This window comes from Hyla sarda, chromosome 1, assembly GCF_029499605.1.
Source record: "Hyla sarda isolate aHylSar1 chromosome 1, aHylSar1.hap1, whole genome shotgun sequence".
NCBI lineage: Eukaryota > Metazoa > Chordata > Amphibia > Anura > Hylidae > Hyla > Hyla sarda.
In genome coordinates, this window is record NC_079189.1 from 613,914,920 (window position 1) to 613,936,186 (window position 21,267).

At 43.7% G+C, this 21,267-nt stretch overlaps 1 protein-coding gene across 1 annotated transcript in view; it reads left to right on the top strand.

The window, feature by feature from the left end:
• The window catches only part of LOC130298746 (zinc finger protein 84-like), an 85,203-nt gene that overhangs the window by 9,706 nt on the left and 54,230 nt on the right, over nt 1-21,267 (top strand). The window contains exons 2-4 of the mRNA XM_056551364.1: nt 3,744-3,852; nt 3,936-4,793; nt 13,210-14,349. Coding sequence (XP_056407339.1) covers nt 3,744-3,852; nt 3,936-4,793; nt 13,210-14,349 — 2,107 coding nt within the window. The remainder of the gene's footprint in view (nt 1-3,743; nt 3,853-3,935; nt 4,794-13,209; nt 14,350-21,267) is intronic.

A 21,267-nucleotide genomic window follows, 5' to 3' on the forward strand; every position in this document is an offset into this window, starting at 1 on the left:
GGAAGAAGGTATCTCTCGTGCGGCCAGACAATCCTTGATGTGGCTGGATAAACCTTTCTTGAAGGTCGCGCAGAGAGCCTCATTATTCCAGTCCAATTCAGAGGCCAGAGGACGGAACTGTACGGCATATTCGCCCACTGTAGAGTCTCCTTGGACGAGGTTTAGCAGGGCTGTTTCAGCGGAAGAGGCACGGGCAGGTTCCTCAAAGACACTGCGTAGTTCGGTGAAGAAGGACTGGATGGTAGTAGTAGCAGGATCGTTGCGGTCCCAAAGCGGTGTGGCCCAGGATAAGGCCTTTCCAGATAGCAGACTGACCACGAATGCCACCTTAGACCGTTCAGTGGGAAAGTGGTCCGACATGATCTCCAGGTGCAGCGGACACTGGGTCAGGAACCCACGGCAGGGCTTAGAATCCCCATCAAACTTTTCTGGTAGAGACAGGCGGACTCTGGGCGTGGAGGCGGCAGCTCACTGTGGAGGAGATGCTGGAGCTGGTGGAGGAGATGGTTGCTGCTGTGGAGGTAGAAGCTGCTGGAACATAACAGTCAACTGTGACAGCTGCTGTCCTTGTTGAGAGATCTGCTGGGACTGCTGGGCGATCACGGTGGTGAGATCAGCGAGGCTTGGCAGTGGTACCTCAGCGGGATCCATGGCCGGATCTACTGTCAGGAACCAGACTGGAAGCGGGTAGTGGATCCTCTGTGTTAGTTAGGCGATGGCATGGGCCGTACCAGGGGACCGGTTCTAAGAAGAGCCCGCCACAAGGCACGATGGACTTGCTGCCGCGGTAACTCCCAGGTCGTATCCCCCGATAGCGACTCAACCTCACTAACAGCTGAGATAGGTGTAGTACACAAGGACAAGGAGAAGGCAAGGTCGGTCGTAGCAAGAGGTCAAGGCAGGCGGCAAAGGTTCGTAGTCAGGGGCAACGGCAAGGGTCTGGATACACAGGCTTGGGAACACACAGAACGCTTTCTCAGGGCACTAGGCAACAAGATCCGGCAAGGACAGGAAGGGGAAGTTTTTTTTTATATGTTTGGGAGTGATTAGCACTGATTGGGCCAGGCACCAATTAGTGGTGCACTGGCCCTTTAAATTTCAGAGAGCCGGCCCGCGCGCGCCCTAGAGAGCGGGGATGCGCGCGCCGGGACATGACAGCAGGGGAACGGGGCAGGTGAGAGGACTAGGATGCAACCCGTGGGCGGGCGCGTCCCGCCACGCAGATCGCATCCCCACCGGTGTTAACAGAGCAGCGCTCCCAGTCAACGGGTCTGACCGGGGCGCTGCATGCTGAAGAAAGCCGCGAGCGCTCCGTTGAGGAGCAGGGACCCAGAGCGCTCGGCGTAACAGCCTCTATGTCAGCACCTCATGTATCAAAAATCTTGGGTAGATGTATCACTAGTCCACCAATGCCTGCTGGCTGCTGGCTACAGATAACTCTACCTCACCACTGTCTGCTGTACATTGGCTACTAATAGCAACACCAATGGCATGATTGATACGTGGAGTAGTACCTACGGCCAGGGGCAATACTTGGCTGAATAAGTTTGCTCAATTGCTACTACTTCCAGCCAGACCTGAGCCGCCTGGCTCAGTCAACCCCCGAACCCGGTGTGGTAACCCCAAAGCTAACAAGATTGTCAGCCAGCAGCGTGGAAAAACTGACTAAAATAAATCAGGCATGGATCAGTAAAGAATTTAAACCTCCTGTGCCATATGCCACTGATCAGGCAGTACTAACGCCACCCCTGATGGATGCTAGTGACATCAGCCCGCCATCTTGGTCTGTATGCTATAAACATCTGTCTTTCATCTCATTTTGTACACTATTAACATCAGTCAGCCACCACCTGCTGTACGCGGGCTACTACTACTACTAGCACCAATCCACCTTCACCCTACTTCCAGCCAAGCCTACACGTACACAACCCATTATCCCCAGAAAAGGGATAATTTTTGCACGCCGGAATAAAGCCGCGGCGTCTTTCCATGCTTTCGTGTGCATATTAACACTGGCAGGCATCTACCGACAACCTGGGATACTTTATGCCGCTTAATTTTGGTGTGAATAAATCAAAAAAATGGTCAAGCTGGAATAGTTACCATGGGTTACCGCATGTCGTCATAACTGACCCTTAAAAACACTTTAAAAATAATTGAATACACTCCTAACTAGACAGGGGTTAGGCAGTGTTTTACACGTGTTTAGGGGCTTATTTCATTGTTGGTTCGAGTCGAACTGAGCCGTATCGGACTCGCGATTTTCAAAAAGTTCAGTGAGTCTGGCGTACCAAACTTTTCAAAAGTTTACTCAACTCCTCTAATGTATGTATATATACAGGGGTGTGGAAATAAAAAATAAAAAAAAACTACTTGCCCAAGGGAATAAAACTTAGCCCAATCTACTTGTCCCTCATGACGATCCACTTGTCCGGGCCAATTTTCGCTTTTACACTCTCGTTTTTTCCTCCTCGCCCTATAATAGCCATAACTCTTTAATTTTTTGAACATTTTTTTTACAGACTCATATAAGGGCTTGTTTTTTTTTTTTTTTGCAAAAACAATTGTACTTTGTAAAGATACCTTTTAGTTTTCCATAACGTATGCTCTGAAACAAAAACAAAAAAAAAATTGGTGAGGTGAAATTGAAATAAAATGTTTCTTTTTTACGCCATTTACCTTGTGGTTGAGCTAACGTTGTTATTTGGATACTTTAGGTCGTCTGATTACAGCAATACCAGATTTGTAGTTTCCATCATGTTTTACTAATTAAAAAAAAAGAATTCGGAACTTTTTCAAAAAATTTTATTGCTATTTTCAGACCCCTGTAGCTATTTTATTTTTTTTTTGTTTACCAGGCTGTATGAGGGCTCATTTTTTGCACCATAATCTGTTTTTTGTATCAATACCATTTTGGTATTGATCTGACTTTTTAATTGCTTTTAACTTTTTACTGGGATATTATAAAAATTGCAATTCTGGGGTCTGGTATTTTTTTACCGTATGGGATATATAATGTGATATTTTAATAGTTCGGACAATTATGCACACGGTGATGCCAAATTTACATGTTTTATTATAGGAAAAGGGGGTAATGTGAACTTTTAATATGGAAGGGGTTAAGGGGTGTGTTTTAAACTTTTATTAAACTTTTTTTTTTTACACTTTATAAGTCCCTTATGGGACTTTTAGGAGTAATTATTAGATTCCTCACACAGATCAATGGAGTTCTACTAAACTCTATTGAACTCTGCACTGACACCAGGGAACAGAGGTAAGCCCTCCGGCTACCTCTATAGTGGATGAGCCAAACCCCCCGCACTCTGACCCCCCGCGATCGCAAAGATGAGAAGAGATTTATATAGGAGAAAAACTCCACAAGAAAACATAGTGTTATATAGAGGACACAGTGTAATATAGAGGGAGAGGTTTGCAGTAATTTCAGGAAGTATTACAATACTGAGAGAGTAGTGGATGCATGGAATAGCCTTCCTGCAGAATGGGTTGCTACAAATACTGTGTAGGAGTTTAAGAATGTATGGGATAATCATAAGGCTATCCTTCATATAAAAAAGGGATGGGTATAAGGCTATCCTCAATATAAGATAGGGATAGTCATAAGGCTATCCTTTATATAAGATAGGGCCAGGGGCTAATAATGGTGTTCAGAATATTTGGCAGACTAGATTGGCCAAATGGTTCTTATTTGCCGACATATCTATGTTTTTGTTTCCATGTGTCAGGACGTGACGGTCTATTTCTCCATGGAGGAGTGGGAGTATGTAGAAGGACACAAGGATCAGTACAAGGATCAGGTGATGATGGAGGATCAGCAGCCCCTAACATCACCAGGTAATAGACATAATTATATACACACGTCCTCTCATTATTTGTAAGTAAATAATTAATTCAGTCTCTGTATGTGTTCCCTACAGTCAGATCCAGTAAGAGAACAGCACCAGAGAGGTGTCCCTGTCCTGATGAGCAGAATATGGAGGACATTCCTACAGGGAAAAATCTGATCTATATTAATGCTACAGACATAAAGGAAGAAAAACAGACAGATGTGAGCGGTGATGAGCAGTATAAGCAGGACATTCCTACAGGGAAAGATCTTATCTATATTAATACTACAGACATAAAGGAAGAAGAAGAGACCGATGTGAGCGGTGATGAAAAGTATATGGAGGACATTCCTACAGGGAAAGATATGAACTATATGAATACTACAGACATAAAGGAAGAGGAGGAGACATATGTGAGCGGTGATGAGCAGTATATAGAGGATATTCCTACAGGAAAAGAGTTGAACAATATTAATGCGACAGACATAAAGGAAGAAGAAGAGACCGATGTGAGCGGTGATGAAAAGTATATGGAGGACATTCCTACAGGGAAAGATATGAACTATATGAATACTACAGACATAAAGGAAGAGGAGGAGACATATGTGAGCGGTGATGAGCAGTATATAGAGGATATTCCTACAGGAAAAGAGTTGAACAATATTAATGCGACAGACATAAAGGAAGAAGAAGAGACAGATATGAGCAGTGATGAGCAGTATGAGGAGGTCATTCCTATAGGAAAATATCTGATTTATACTCAGGCTACAGACCTAAAGAAAGAAGAAGAGACAGACGTGAGCGGTGATGAGCAGTATACGGAGGACATTCCTGCAGGGAAAGATCTGCTCTATAGTAGTGCTACAGACATAAAGGAAGAAGAGGAGGAGACAGATGTGAGCAGTGATAAGCAGTATAAGGAGGAACTTCCTACAGGTAACCATCCAGGTGAGTAGTAACCACCAAATGTAGAGAAGATTCATGTCCTGAATGGAGCTGTGAGGGTCATATTTTGCAGTGTAGTTTTTATCCCTTATGTGTGGTTTTTAACTTTTTAATCCCTTTTTATTCAATTTTTTCTGGAATGTGATGTGACCGAAATTCAGCAATTTTTGTGCTTGGAATTTTTTTGCGTTCATGTCGTTGATCGCGCAGGATCAGGAATATAACCATTTAATAGCTCAGACAATTCTGCACGTGGTGATAGTAAGATTCCGTATGTAGATCAGTGTAATTCATATGCACTAGATCAGAGCTCTATCAGGCAGCCTGTAGACATCGAGGCCTCGTCCTGACATCCGATCGGCACCCCGCAATTATATCGTCAGAATTTTGTAGGGTGGGGCAAACAATATATAACTTATTGGGGACATTGGGGGTACCTGTAAGCCCTAGTCCCACTTTCGATGTATGTGGTCTGCAGCTGATCCTGCTTATACTCTGGGGTCCCGGTTGCTATCAACAGCCTGGATCCACAGCTAATGCTCAGTGATCAGCTGAGAGGACGGGGGGGCCCTTTGCTAGCTTCGTGCTGTCCGAATGGTGCTCCTTCAGTTCAGGAAGCCATGGCAGGCTGTAGTAATGGAGCGCTGATCAATGCTATGCTATGGATAGATTCCATGTTATGTTTTGCTATGGGGACTAAAAATAGTAAATAAAGTATTAAACTTTTTTTTTATTACTGTTTTTTTTTTTTTTTTTTTTTTTTTATAAGCATAACATATATACATAAAACAAACAAAGAAAAAAATTATGTATGAGCAGTTCCTAAGAAAAACTTTTTTACTGTGAATAAGCCCCTTACCTAATACAACTTTTTATCACCCCCCCCCCCCTTTAATCTTTTTTTAATCCTTTAAAGGGGTACTCTGATGGAAAGCAATATTTTTAAAATCAACTGGTGCCAGAAAATTACACAGATTTGTAAAGTATTATTAAAAAAAAAAAAAATCTTAATCCTTCCAGTACTTTATCATCTGCTGTATGCTCCACAGGAAGTTCTTTTCCGTTTGAATTTCCTTTCTGTCTGACCACAGTGCTCTCTGGTGACACCTCTGTCCGTGCCAGAAACTGTCCAGGGCAGGAGAGGTTTTCTATGGGGATTTGCTCCTACTCTGGACAGTTCCTAAAATGGACAGAGGTGTCAGCAGAGAGCACTGTGGTCAGACTGGAAAGAACTACACAACTTCCCGTGGAGCATACAGCAGCTGATAAGTACTGGAAGGATTAGGATTTTTACATAGAAGTGATTTACAAAGCTTTTTAACTTTCTGGCACTAGTTGATTTAAAAAAAAAAAAAAAAAAATGTTTTCCATCGTAGTACCCCTTTAAGGACTGAGGGGTTTTCCGTTTTTGCACTTAGGTTTTTTCCTCCTCAGCTTTTAAAAATCATAACACTTTCAGTTTTCCACCTACAGACCCATATGAGAACTCGTTGTATGTGCTACCAATTTTACTTTGTAATGACATCAGTCATATTACCCAAAAATGTTTTTGTGGGACAACATAAAAAAAACAAAACTCCATTTTGTAACTTTTGGGAGCTTCCATTTCTACACAGTGAGTGCCCTTCTCTGTAAAAATGACACCTTACCTTTATTCTGTAGGTCCATACGATACATGATACCCAACTTATATCGGTTTGATTTAGTTTTACTATTGGTAAAAAATTATAACTTTTTGCACAAAAATTTGTATGTTTAAAAAAATGTCATCTTCTGACCCGTATAAATTTTTATATTTTTCTGTATACAGGGATGTTTGAGGGCTCCTTTTTTGCACGGTGATCTGAAGTTTTTATCTGTACCATTTTTGTTTTGATGGGACTTTTTTTTTATCTCTTTTTATAAATTTTTTTGGGTATACAAGGTGACCAAAAATAGGCAATTTTGGACTATGGAATTTTCTTACATGTACGCCATTGACCGTGCGGATTAATTAACATTATATTTTTATAGTTCGGACATTTACGAACGCGGCGATACCACATATATTTATTTTCATTTTTGTTTACATTTTTTTTTTTAAATGGGAAAAGGGGGTGATTCAAACTTTTATTACTGAAGGGGTTAAATCACATTAACTTTTTTTTTTACACTTTTATAACCACGATAGAGGACTACATGTTCTATGCCATAGCATAGCATTGATCAGTGTTATCGGCGCTCTGCTGCTCCAGCCCGGATCTCAGGCATGTAGCAGTAGATCGCCGATCGGATGCCAAGGGGGACGGAAGGGACTAGTCCTCTCAGCTAATTGGGACACCGCGGTTTTACCACGGTGGTCCCAATCAGCTATGCTGAGCTGCTGGGAAGCATTTTCTTTCATTTTAGATGCGGCAATCAACTTTGATCGCCACGTCTAAGGGGTTAATGCCAGACATCACCGCGATCCATGATGTCTGGTATTAGCCTTGGGTCCCGGCCGTTGATAGCCGCTGGTACCGACCCGCTATGAAGTGGGGTCAGCTTATGAGCCCGCATCATAGCAATGAAGCGGGCGCAGGGCGTACAGGTACGCCCTGCGTCCTTTAAGAGGTTAAATAAAATAATGTAAACAAAAATAAACATGTGGTATTACTGTACGCGTAAATGTCCGAACTTTATAAATATAATGTTAATAAAGCCTTACAGATTTTTTTTGTTACTTTATGTACCAGAAAAAATGCCTCAAAAAAGGCCTATAAAAGCAAAGATGGTACCAATAAAAACTACGGATCACAGCTAAAAAAAAATTAGCTGGGAATAAAAAATAAAGGATTTTAAACATACTTATGTTCCTATAAAAAGTAATCATTTTTTAAAAGAAGTAAAATAAAAAACGAGATACATATAAATTGGGTATCTTTGTAATCGTATGGACCTACAGAATACCAAAAAGTGTTTCCCCCCCCCCCCAAAAGTTGCAAAATTGCGTCTTATTTTTTGATTTTGCATTACAAATAATTTTTTTGGTTTCACCGTAGATTTCATGGTAAAATAAGTGGAAAATGTTAAGTGTTATGGTTATTAGAAGGCGACAAGTAAAAACCGAAAAGGATTTAACTTTTATTTTATTCACAATTTTTTAGTCCCCATAGGAGACTATTATATATCTTGCATTCACTGAACAATGTTATGCCATAGAACAGTATTGATCAGTGTTATCGGCGCTCCATTACTACAGTCTGTTGAGGCTGCCAGTGATTTATGGGGCAAATTTTATTTTATACAATGGAATCAGATGGCTAAAAGTGATGGATGAAAGTGCATAGGTCATGTGATCTGTACACGGGGGAGGGGAGGAGAGAGGGGCCGATGTGGGGAGAATCCACTGAACACATAAATGGGGGTTGATAGGTCATGTGATCTGTACATGGGGGAGGGGAGGAGAGAGGCCGATGTGTGGAGAATCCACTGAACACATAAATGGGGGTTGATAGGTCATGTGATCTGCACATGGGGGAGGGGAGGAGAGAGCGGCCGATGTGTGGAGAATCCACTGAACACATAAATGGGGGTTGATAGGTCATGTGATCTGTACATGGGGGAGGGGAGGAGAGAGGCCGATGTGTGGAGAATCCACTGAACACATAAATGGGGGGTGATAGGTCATGTGATCTGTACATGGGGGAGGGGAGGAGAGAGCGGCCAATGTGGGGAGAATCCACTGAACACATAAATGGGGGGTAGGTATGAAAGTGAATGTAATGAAGAAGCCGTATGGTGTATACAGGGGTAGGGGCACATACATGGGGGAAGGGAGGAGAGAGGGGCCGATGTGGGGAGAATCCACTGAACACATAAATGGGGGGTAGGTATGAAAGTGAATGTAATAAAGAAGCCGTATGGTGTATACAGGGGTAGTGGCACATACATGGGGGAGGGGAGGGGCCGATGTGGGGAGAATCCACTTAAGACATAAATGGGGGGTAGGTATGAAAGTGAATGTAATGAAGAAGCCGTATGGTGTATACAGGGGTAGGGGCACATACATGGGGGAGGGGAGGAGAGAGGGGCCGATGTGGGGAGAATCCACTGAACACATAAATGGGGGGTAGATATGAAAGTGAATGTAATGAAGAAGCCGTATGGTGTATACAGGGGTAGGGGCACATACATGGGGGAGGGGAGGGGCCGATGTGGGGAGAATCCACTGAACACATAAATGGGGGGGTAGGTATGAAAGTGAATGTAATGAAGAAGCCGTATGGTGTATACAGGGGTAGGGGCACATACATGGGGGAGGGGAGGAGAGAGGGGCCGATGTGGGGAGAATCCACTGAACACATAAATGGGGGGTAGGTATGAAAGTGAATGTAATGAAGAAGCCGTATGGTGTATACAGGGGTAGGGGCACATACATGGGGGAGGGGAGGAGAGAGGGGCCGATGTGGGGAGAATCCACTGAACACATAAATGGGGGGTAGGTATGAAAGTGAATGTAATGAAGAAGCCGTATGGTGTATACAGGGGTAGGGGCACATACATGGGGGAGGGGAGGGGCCGATGTGGGGAGAATCCACTGAACACATAAATGGGGGGTAGGTATGAAAGTGAATGTAATGAAGAAGACGTATGGTGTATACAGGGGTAGGGGCACATACATGGGGGAGGGGAGGGGCCGATGTGGGGAGAATCCACTGAACACATAAATGGGGGGTAGGTATGAAAGTGAATGTAATGAAGAAGCCGTATGGTGTATACAGGGGTAGGGGCACATACATGGGGGAGGGGAGGGGAGAGGGGCCGATGTGGGGAGAATCCACTGAACACATAAATGGGGGGTAGGTATGAAAGTGAATGTAATGAAGAAGCCGTATGGTGTATACAGGGGTAGGGGCACATACATGGGGGAGGGGAGGAGAGAGGGGCCGATGTGGGGAGAATCCACTGAACACATAAATGGGGGGTAGGTATGAAAGTGAATGTAATGAAGAAGCCGTATGGTGTATACAGGGGTAGGGGCACATACATGGGGGAGGGGAGGAGAGAGGGGCCGATGTGGGGAGAATCCACTGAACACATAAATGGGGGGTAGGTATGAAAGTGAATGTAATGAAGAAGCCGTATGGTGTATACAGGGGTAGGGGCACATACATGGGGGAGGGGAGGGGCCGATGTGGGGAGAATCCACTGAACACATAAATGGGGGGTAGGTATGAAAGTGAATGTAATGAAGAAGCCGTATGGTGTATACAGGGGTAGGGGCACATACATGGGGGAGGGGAGGAGAGAGGGGCCGATTTGAGGAGAATCCACTGAACACATAAATGGGGGTTGATAGGTCATGTGATCTGTACATGGGGGAGGGGAGGAGAGAGCGGCCAATGTGGGGAGAATCCACTGAACACATAAATGGGGGGTAGGTATGAAAGTGAATGTAATGAAGAAGCCGTATGGTGTATACAGGGGTAGGGGCACATACATGGGGGAGGGGAGGAGAGAGGGGCCGATGTGGGGAGAATCCACTGAACACATAAATGGGGGGTAGGTATGAAAGTGAATGTAATGAAGAAGCCGTATGGTGTATACAGGGGTAGGGGCACATACATGGGGGAGGGGAGGAGAGAGGGGAGAATCCACTGAACACATAAATGGGGGGTAGGTATGAAAGTGAATGTAATGAAGAAGCCGTATGGTGTATACAGGGGTAGGGGCACATACATGGGGGAGGGGAGGGGCCGATGTGGGGAGAATCCACTGAACACATAAATGGGGGGTAGGTATGAAAGTGAATGTAATGAAGAAGCCGTATGGTGTATACAGGGGTAGGGGCACATACATGGGGGAGGGGAGGAGAGAGGGGCCGATGTGGGGAGAATCCACTGAACACATAAATGGGGGGTAGGTATGAAAGTGAATGTAATGAAGAAGCCGTATGGTGTATACAGGGGTAGGGGCACATACATGGGGGAAGGGAGGGGCCGATGTGGGGAGAATCCACTGAACACATAAATGGGGGGTAGGTATGAAAGTGAATGTAATGAAGAAGCCGTATGGTGTATACAGGGGTAGGGGCACATACATGGGGGAAGGGAGGGGCCGATGTGGGGAGAATCCACTGAACACATAAATGGGGGGGTAGGTATGAAAGTGAATGTAATGAAGAAGCCATATGGTGTATACAGGGGTAGGGGCACATACATGGGGGAGGGGAGGGGCCGATGTGGGGAGAATCCACTGAACACATAAATGGGGGGTAGGTATGAAAGTGAATGTAATGAAGAAGCCGTATGGTGTATACAGGGGTAGGGGCACATACATGGGGGAGGGGAGGAGAGAGGGGCCGATGTGGGGAGAATCCACTGAACACATAAATGGGGGGTAGGTATGAAAGTGAATGTAATGAAGAAGCCGTATGGTGTATACAGGGGTAGGGGCACATACATGGGGGAGGGGAGGGGCCGATGTGGGGAGAATCCACTGAACACATAAATGGGGGGTAGGTATGAAGGTGAATGTAATGAAGAAGCCGTATGGTGTATACAGGGGTAGGGGCACATACATGGGGGAGGGGAGGAGAGAGGGGCCGATGTGGGGAGAATCCACTGAACACATAAATGGGGGGGTAGGTATGAAAGTGAATGTAATGAAGAAGCCGTATGGTGTATACAGGGGTAGGGGCACATACATGGGGGAGGGGAGGGGCCGATGTGGGGAGAATCCACTGAACACATAAATGGGGGGTAGGTATGAAAGTGAATGTAATGAAGAAGCCGTATGGTGTATACAGGGGTGGGGGGCACATACATGGGGGAGGGGAGGAGAGAGGGGCCGATGTGGGGAGAATCCACTGAACACATAAATGGGGGGGTAGGTATGAAAGTGAATGTAATGAAGAAGCCGTATGGTGTATACAGGGGTAGGGGCACATACATGGGGGAGGGGAGGGGCCGATGTGGGGAGAATCCACTGAACACATAAATGGGGGGTAGGTATGAAAGTGAATGTAATGAAGAAGCCGTATGGTGTATACAGGGGTAGGGGCACATACATGGGGGAGGGGAGGGGCCGATGTGGGGAGAATCCACTGAACATATAAATGGGGGGTAGGTATGAAAGTGAATGTAATGAAGAAGCCGTATGGTGTATACAGGGGTAGGGGCACATACATGGGGGAGGGGAGGAGAGAGGGGAGAATCCACTGAACACATAAATGGGGGGTAGGTATGAAAGTGAATGTAATGAAGAAGCCGTATGGTGTATACAGGGGTAGGGGCACATACATGGGGGAGGGGAGGGGCCGATGTGGGGAGAATCCACTGAACACATAAATGGGGGGTAGGTATGAAAGTGAATGTAATGAAGAAGCCGTATGGTGTATACAGGGGTAGGGGCACATACATGGGGGAGGGGAGGAGAGAGGGGCCGATGTGGGGAGAATCCACTGAACACATAAATGGGGGGTAGGTATGAAAGTGAATGTAATGAAGAAGCCGTATGGTGTATACAGGGGTAGGGGCACATACATGGGGGAGGGGAGGGGGCCGATGTGGGGAGAATCCACTGAACACATAAATGGGGGGTAGGTATGAAGGTGAATGTAATGAAGAAGCCGTATGGTGTATACAGGGGTAGGGGCACATACATGGGGGAGGGGAGGAGAGAGGGGCCGATGTGGGGAGAATCCACTGAACACATAAATGGGGGGGTAGGTATGAAAGTGAATGTAATGAAGAAGCCGTATGGTGTATACAGGGGTAGGGGCACATACATGGGGGAGGGGAGGGGCCGATGTGGGGAGAATCCACTGAACACATAAATGGGGGGTAGGTATGAAAGTGAATGTAATGAAGAAGCCGTATGGTGTATACAGGGGTGGGGGGCACATACATGGGGGAGGGGAGGAGAGAGGGGCCGATGTGGGGAGAATCCACTGAACACATAAATGGGGGGGTAGGTATGAAAGTGAATGTAATGAAGAAGCCGTATGGTGTATACAGGGGTAGGGGCACATACATGGGGGAGGGGAGGGGCCGATGTGGGGAGAATCCACTGAACACATAAATGGGGGGTAGGTATGAAAGTGAATGTAATGAAGAAGCCGTATGGTGTATACAGGGGTAGGGGCACATACATGGGGGAGGGGAGGGGCCGATGTGGGGAGAATCCACTGAACATATAAATGGGGGGTAGGTATGAAAGTGAATGTAATGAAGAAGCCGTATGGTGTATACAGGGGTAGGGGCACATACATGGGAACAGTCAGGGCCATCAGTGGAGACAGACTGGGGGATGAGACAATACACGGACACAACAGACCGGAGGGATGGGGAGAATTTTCCACCATATTCTGGGATCATTCTGCACTTATAAAGACGATAAATACAGGAAAGATTTTATGGTTATGACTCAAATATAATAAATGTTTTATTCTCTGCAGATTCTTGTAGCAGGAGATCAGAGGAGAATCTTATATCTTCAGATTATAAAGCAGATGATGATATCACACAAGATACATATGAAGAACATTCCATTATCCCAGATACACCCTCAGCCCTTCACAGCCAAGATCTGTCATCTCATCCTTATATACAGGTCCCAACATTCATCCTTATATACAGTTCTCATTCATCACAGGATGTTGGGCAAAATAAAAGTGTTGAGCATCAGAAAACTACCACAGAGAAGAAGCCATTTCCATGTTCAGAATGTGGGATATGTTTTACTCTGGAATCTAATCTTGTTCAGCATCAAATAATTCACACAGGAGGAGAGATATTACAATGCCCAGAATGCGGGAAATGTTTAATTCAAAAATCAGATGTTGTTCAGCATCAGGGAATTCACACAGATGTTAAATTCTTACAATGCCCAGAATGTGGGAAATGTTTTACTCGGAAATCCGATGTTCTTGAACGTCTAAGAACTCACACAGGAGAGAAGCCATTTTCATGTTCAGAATGTGAAAGAAGTTTTACTCGTGAATCAAATCTTAAACAACATCAGAGAACTCACACACAGGAGAAATTTTCATGCTCAGAATGTGGAAAATCTTTTCCTTCCAACTTAGAACTTGTAACACATCAAAGAACTCACACAGGAGAAAAGCCATTTTCATGTTCAGAATGTGAAAAAAGTTTTCCTTGCGAAACAAATCTTAAAAAACATCAGATAATTCACACACTGGAGAAATTTTCATGCTCAGAATGTGGAAAATCTTTTACTACCAGCTTAAAACTTCTAACACATCAAAGTACTCACACAGGAGAGAAGCCATTTTCATGTTCAGTATGTGAAAGCAGTTTTACTCGCCATTCAAATCTTAAAAAACATCAGAGAACTCACACACAGGAGAAATTCGCCTGCTTGGAATGTGGAAAATCTTTTCCTTCCAAATCAAAACTTGTAACACATCAAAGAACTCACACAGGAGAGAGGCCATTTTCATGTTCAGAATGTGGGAAATGTTTTATTAGCAAATCACATCTTGTTATGCATCAAAGAACTCACACAGGGGAGAAGCCATTTTCATGTTCAGAATGTGGGAAATGTTTTACTCAGAAATCAAGTCTTGTTCATCATCAGACTAAACTGTTTCACTTTTTGGGAAATAACAGCTCCACTGGCTCAAATGGGTAAACCTTATGTGGCTCCTAAAGGGGGACCCTACAGACAAATCATTGAAAGATTTCACCACAAATTGGGACTGATTATTAAAGTTTAACCTTTAATATACCATATAAAATTGGAGTCCAAAGTTTATTAGAAATACAGTGAAAAAAGTAAATAATTAACACTGATTTAATAACAACAGTAAGTGACCAATGTATGGACTCCTGTTCACCCACACTATAACCTTAGTTCTCTCTGCTTTTATCTCTCTGGTCCCAGCGCATGCACATCTTAGTTTATACCCCGTGCGCGCACAGCGTGTTATCCTGGCAAGGGCGCGCTCCCAGTGCCTGCCTCCTCGGTGCTAGAAGCAAAGGCGCATAGCTGTATCCTGTTCGTACACGGCAAATATGTGGTAGATGGAGGATTGAGTATTAAAGGAAAACTGTCAGCCAGTACACCCTGTGTGCGCACGGGGTATAAACGAAGATGCGCATGCGCTGGGACCAGAGAGATAAAAGCAGAGAGAACTAAGGTAAAAACACTACTGTACACACCATCTGCACACAGTACAAAGGCTGTGTGTATGTTAAGTAGCCCCAAGTTTATGACAGTTGCGCTTTAATGGGGTCCGCCTCTGAAACGTTGTGCTATGACCTGGAATTTAAAGGGGTACTCCCGTTTAAAAACTTTTTTTTTTTTTTTTAAATCAACTGGTGCCAGAAAGTTAAACAGATTTGTAAATGACTTCTATTAAAAAAATCTTAATGCTTCCTGTACTTATTAGCTGCTGAATACTACAGTGGAAATTCTTTTCCGTTTGGAACACAGAGCTCTCTGCTGACATCGCGAGCACAGTGCTCTCTGCTGACATCTCTGTCCATTTTAGGAAGTGTCCAGAGTAAAAAGGAAATTCCCATAGCAAACATATGCTGTTCTGGACAGTTCCTAAAATGGACAGAGATGTCAGCAGAGAGCACTGTGCTCATGATGTCAGCAGAGAGCTCTGTGTTTCAAAAAGTAAAGAATTTCCGCTGTAGTATTCAGCAGCTAATAAGTACAGGAAGGATTAATATTTTTTAATAGAAGTAATTTACAAATCTGTTTAACTTTCTGGCACCAGTTGATTTAAAAAAAAAAAAAAAAAGTTTTTCACCGGAGTACCCCTTTAACAGCAATGTTTGAAAACTTTGTTTCCCGTCTTAGAAGATGTTTTCTACAATTTATAAAGAATGATGTGAAGAATCGCTCCTCTGTTCTGTGAGATTTGTCCCATCAGGGATTTCTTCTCATGTTGGAAACAGTCATTGTATTATAGCCCTGAAATTGTGCAATAAACCTGGGTTGAAGTGTCTGGACATTATCACTTAGCTCTGCTGGAAATGAAGCGGCGATCTGTATCAGAGCCGGGAGAATAATTCACCTCAGAAGCCGGGATGTCTGGATAATCTCTTTACTGAAGACGTGTCAGGTCCAGAAATACAAATGACGCTTCAGATGACAGAACAGCAGAAACTTGTGAGGAGATTTATCAAAACCTGAGCAGAGGAGAAGTTACCCAGTCGCCCATAGTAACCAATCAGATCGCTTCTTTCATTTTTGAAAAGGCCTCTAGAAACTGAAAGAAGCAATGTGATTGGTTGCTATGGGCGACTGGTCAACTTCTCCTCTAAGATAAATCTCCCCCTTGGTTTACACTTATACAGAAGGAGCTTGGTGAGTGGGTACCCCGGGCTGTATACAATTATCTGGGCACTCTGCTGACGAGGCTCCAGTACTGGGCACCTCTGATGTCTATACAGGGGCCGTGTATACCTGAAGACCCTCTCTACCTCACCCACTGAGCTAGACACCACTGACCTGAGGGCGTCCAGCAGGGACCCAAGACACTCGTCCATCACAGGATCACGCTGCTCCGGCGTCTTCTTGGGGATCCTCCGGCATCTTCCGCATCTTCTGCAGGGTCCGGGCCTTGCTTTCTGGTGACGTTATTACGTTGCTGCGCCTGCACGGCGTGCGTAGTGACGTAATAACGATGCCAGAAAGCGAGGCCCGGACCCCGGAGAAGATGCAGAAGATGCCGGAAGATCCCGAAGTGGACCCAGAGCAGCGGGGATAGGTGAGCGAACCTGTCCGGGATGCTTAAACTGCTATCCGACAGCAGCTTAAGCATTTTGCGCTGTCGGATAGCAGTTAATGCGATGTCCCCGACATATAAAAGCATCGTATGTCGATTTGATCATATGTCGGGGCCATCGTAGGTCGGGGGGGTTACTATATATCCTTCATACATCAATAAAGCATTGGAAAAGCATCAGAGCCTGAGCCGGGACTAAGGGCGTTCTGTCACATGCCTGAAACGCATAACCTTGTATTTACCGTTCCTGTTTTTATTCATTTAATAAACCTGGGATCCGCTATACCTCGCTGGCAATTTCTTCCTTGTTCCTGTATTCGGTGCTGCCATACATCTGGCGTGCGTTGGTTTTGGGAGGATGGTTCGGTGTTAGCTGATCAGCTCGTACTCTACCTGGGACATTTCTTCTAGTTACATTAACTCACTAGAACTGTTCTGCTTGATGCTGATAAGATCCCCCACAGGAACTGTGTACACATACAGCTCAGCTACATATACATTACACATATACAGCTCTACTGTGTACACATACAGCTCAGCTACATGTACATTACACATATACAGCTCTACTGTGTACACATACAGCTCAGCTACATGTACATTACACATATACAGCTCTACTGTGTACACATACAGCTCAGCTACATGTACATTACACATATACAGCTCTACTGTGTACACATACAGCTCAGCTACATGTACATTACACATATACAGCTCTACTGTGTACACATACAGCTCAGCTACATGCACATTACACATATACAGCTCTACTGTGTACACATACAGCTCAGCTACATATACATTACACATATACAGCTCTACTGTGTACACATACAGCTCAGCTACATGTACATTAAACATATACAGCTCTACTGTGTACACATACAGCTCAGCTACATGTACATTACACATATACAGCTCTACTGTGTACACATACAGCTCAGCTACATGTACATTACACATATACAGCTCTACTGTGTACACATACAGCTCAGCTACATATACATTACACATATACAGCTCTACTGTGTACACATACAGCTCAGCTACATGTACATTACACATATACAGCTCTACTGTGTACACATACAGCTCAGCTACATGTACATTACACATATACAGCTCTACTGTGTACACATACAGCTCAGCTACATGTACATTACACATATACAGCTCTACTGTGTACACATACAGCTCAGCTACATATACATTACACATATACAGCTCTACTGTGTACACATACAGCTCAGCTACATGTACATTACACATATACAGCACTACTGTGTACACATACAGCTCAGCTACATGTACATTACACATATACAGCTCTACTGTGTACACATACAGCTCAGCTACATGCACATTACACATATATACAGCTCTACTGTGTACACATACAGCTCAGCTACATGTACATTACACATATACAGCTCTACTGTGTACACATACAGCTCAGCTACATGCACATTACACATATATACAGCTCTACTGTGTACACATACAGCTCAGCTACATGTACATTACACATATACAGCTCTACTGTGTACACATACAGCTCAGCTACATGCACATTACACATATAAAGCTTTACTGTGTACACATACAGCTCAGCTACATGTACATTACACATATACAGCTCTACTGTGTACACATACAGCTCAGCTACATGTACATTACACATATACAGCTCTACTGTGTACACATACAGCTCAGCTACATGTACATTACACATATACAGCTCTACTGTGTACACATACAGCTCAGCTACATGCACATTACACATATACAGCTTTACTGTGTACACATACAGCTCAGCTACATGTACATTACACATATACAGCTCTACTGTGTACACATACAGCTCAGCTACATGTACATTACACATATACAGCTCTACTGTGTACACATACAGCTCAGCTACATGCACATTACACATATACAGCTCTACTGTGTACACACACAGCTCAGCTACATGTACATTACACATATACAGCTCTACTGTGTACACATACAGCTCAGCTACATGCACATTACACATATACAGCTCTACTGTGTACACATACAGCTCAGCTACATGTACATTACACATATACAGCTCGACTGTGTACACATACAGCTCAGCTACATGCACATTACACATATACAGCTCTACTGTGTACACATACAGCTCAGCTACATGCACATTACACATATATACAGCTCTACTGTGTACACATACAGCTCAGCTACATGTACATTACACATATACAGCTCTACTGTGTACACATACAGCTCAGCTACATGCACATTACACATATACAGCTTTACTGTGTACACATACAGCTCAGCTACATGTACATTACACATATACAGCTCTACTGTGTACACATACAGCTCAGCTACATGTACATTACACATATACAGCTCTACTGTGTACACATACAGCTCAGCTACATGTAAATTACACATATACAGCTCTACTGTGTACACATACAGCTCAGCTACATGCACATTACACATATACAGCTCTACTGTGTACACATACAGCTCAGCTACATGTACATTACACATATACAGCTCTACTGTGTACACATACAGCTCAGCTACATGCACATTACACATATACAGCTCTACTGTGTACACATACAGCTCAGCTACATGTACATTACACATATACAGCTCGACTGTGTACACATACAGCTCAGCTACATGCACATTACACATATACAGCTCTACTGTGTACACATACAGCTCAGCTACATGCACATTACACATATACAGCTCTACTGTGTACACATACAGCTCAGCTACATGTACATTACACATATACAGCTCGACTGTGTACACATACAGCTCAGCTACATGCATATTACACATATACAGCTCTACTGTGTACACATACAGCTCAGCTACATGCACATTACACATATACAGCTCTACTGTGTACACATACAGCTCAGCTACATGTACATTACACATATACAGCTCTACTGTGTACACATACAGCTCACCTACATGTACATTACACATATACAGCTCTACTGTGTACACATACAGCTCAGCTACATGTACATTACACATATACAGCTCTACTGTGTACACATACAGCTCAGCTACATGCACATTACACATATACAGCTCTACTGTGTACACATACAGCTCAGCTACATGCACATTACACATATACAGCTCTACTGTGTACACATACAGCTCAGCTACATGTACATTACACATATACAGCTCGACTGTGTACACATACAGCTCAACTACATGCACATTACACATATACAGCTCTACTGTGTACACATACAGCTCAGCTACATGCACATTACACATATACAGCTCTACTGTGTACACATACAGCTCAGCTACATGCACATTACACACAGCTCTACTGTGTACACATACAGCGCAGCTACATGTACATTACACACATACAGCTCAGCTTCATGCACATTACACATATACAGCTCTACTGTGTACACATACAGCTCAGCTACATGTACATTACACATATACAGCTCTACTGTGTACACATACAGCTCAGCTACATGCACATTACACATATACAGCTCTACTGTGTACACATACAGCTCAGCTACATGTACATTACACATATACAGCTCTACTGTGTACACATACAGCTCAGCTACATGTACATTACACATATACAGCTCTGCTGTGTACACATACAGCTCAGCTACATGCACATTACACACATATACAGCTCTACTGTGTACACATACAGCTCAGCTACATGTACATTACACATATACAGCTCTACTGTGTATACATACAGCTCAGCTACATGTACATTACACATATACAGCTCTACTGTGTACACATACAGCTCAGCTACATGCACATTACACATATACAGCTCTACTGTGTACCCATACAGCTCAGCTACATGTACATTACACATATACAGCTCTACTGTGTACACATACAGCTCAGCTACATGTACATTACACATATACAGCTCTACTGTGTACACATACAGCTCAGCTACATGTACATTACACATATACAGCTCTACTGTGTACACATACAGCTCAGCTACATGTACATTACACATATACAGCTCTACTGTGTACACATACAGCTCAGCTACATGTACATTACACATACAGCTCTACTGTGTACACATACAGCTCAGCTACATGTACATTACACATATACAGCTCTACTGTGTACACATACAGCTCAGCTACACGTACATTACACATATACAGCTCTACTGTGTACACATACAGCTCAGCTACATGTACATTACACATATACAGCTCTGCTGTGTACATATACAGCTCAGCTACATGTACATTACACATATACAGCTCAGCTACATGTACATTACACATATACAGCTCTACTGTGTACACATACAGCTCAGCTACATGCACATTACACATATACAGCACTACTGTGTACACATACAGCTCAGCTACATGTACATTACACATATACAGCTCTACTGTGTACACATACAGCTCAGCTACATGTACATTACACATATACAGCTCTACTGTGTACACATACAGCTCAGCTACATGTACATTACACATATACAGCTCTACTGTGTACACATACAGCTCAGCTACATGTACATTACACATATACAGCTCTACTGTGTACACATACAGCTCAGCTACATGTACATTACACATATACAGCTCTACTGTGTACACATACAGCTCAGCTACATATACATTACACATATACAGCTCTACTGTGTACACATACAGCTCAGCTACATGTACATTACAC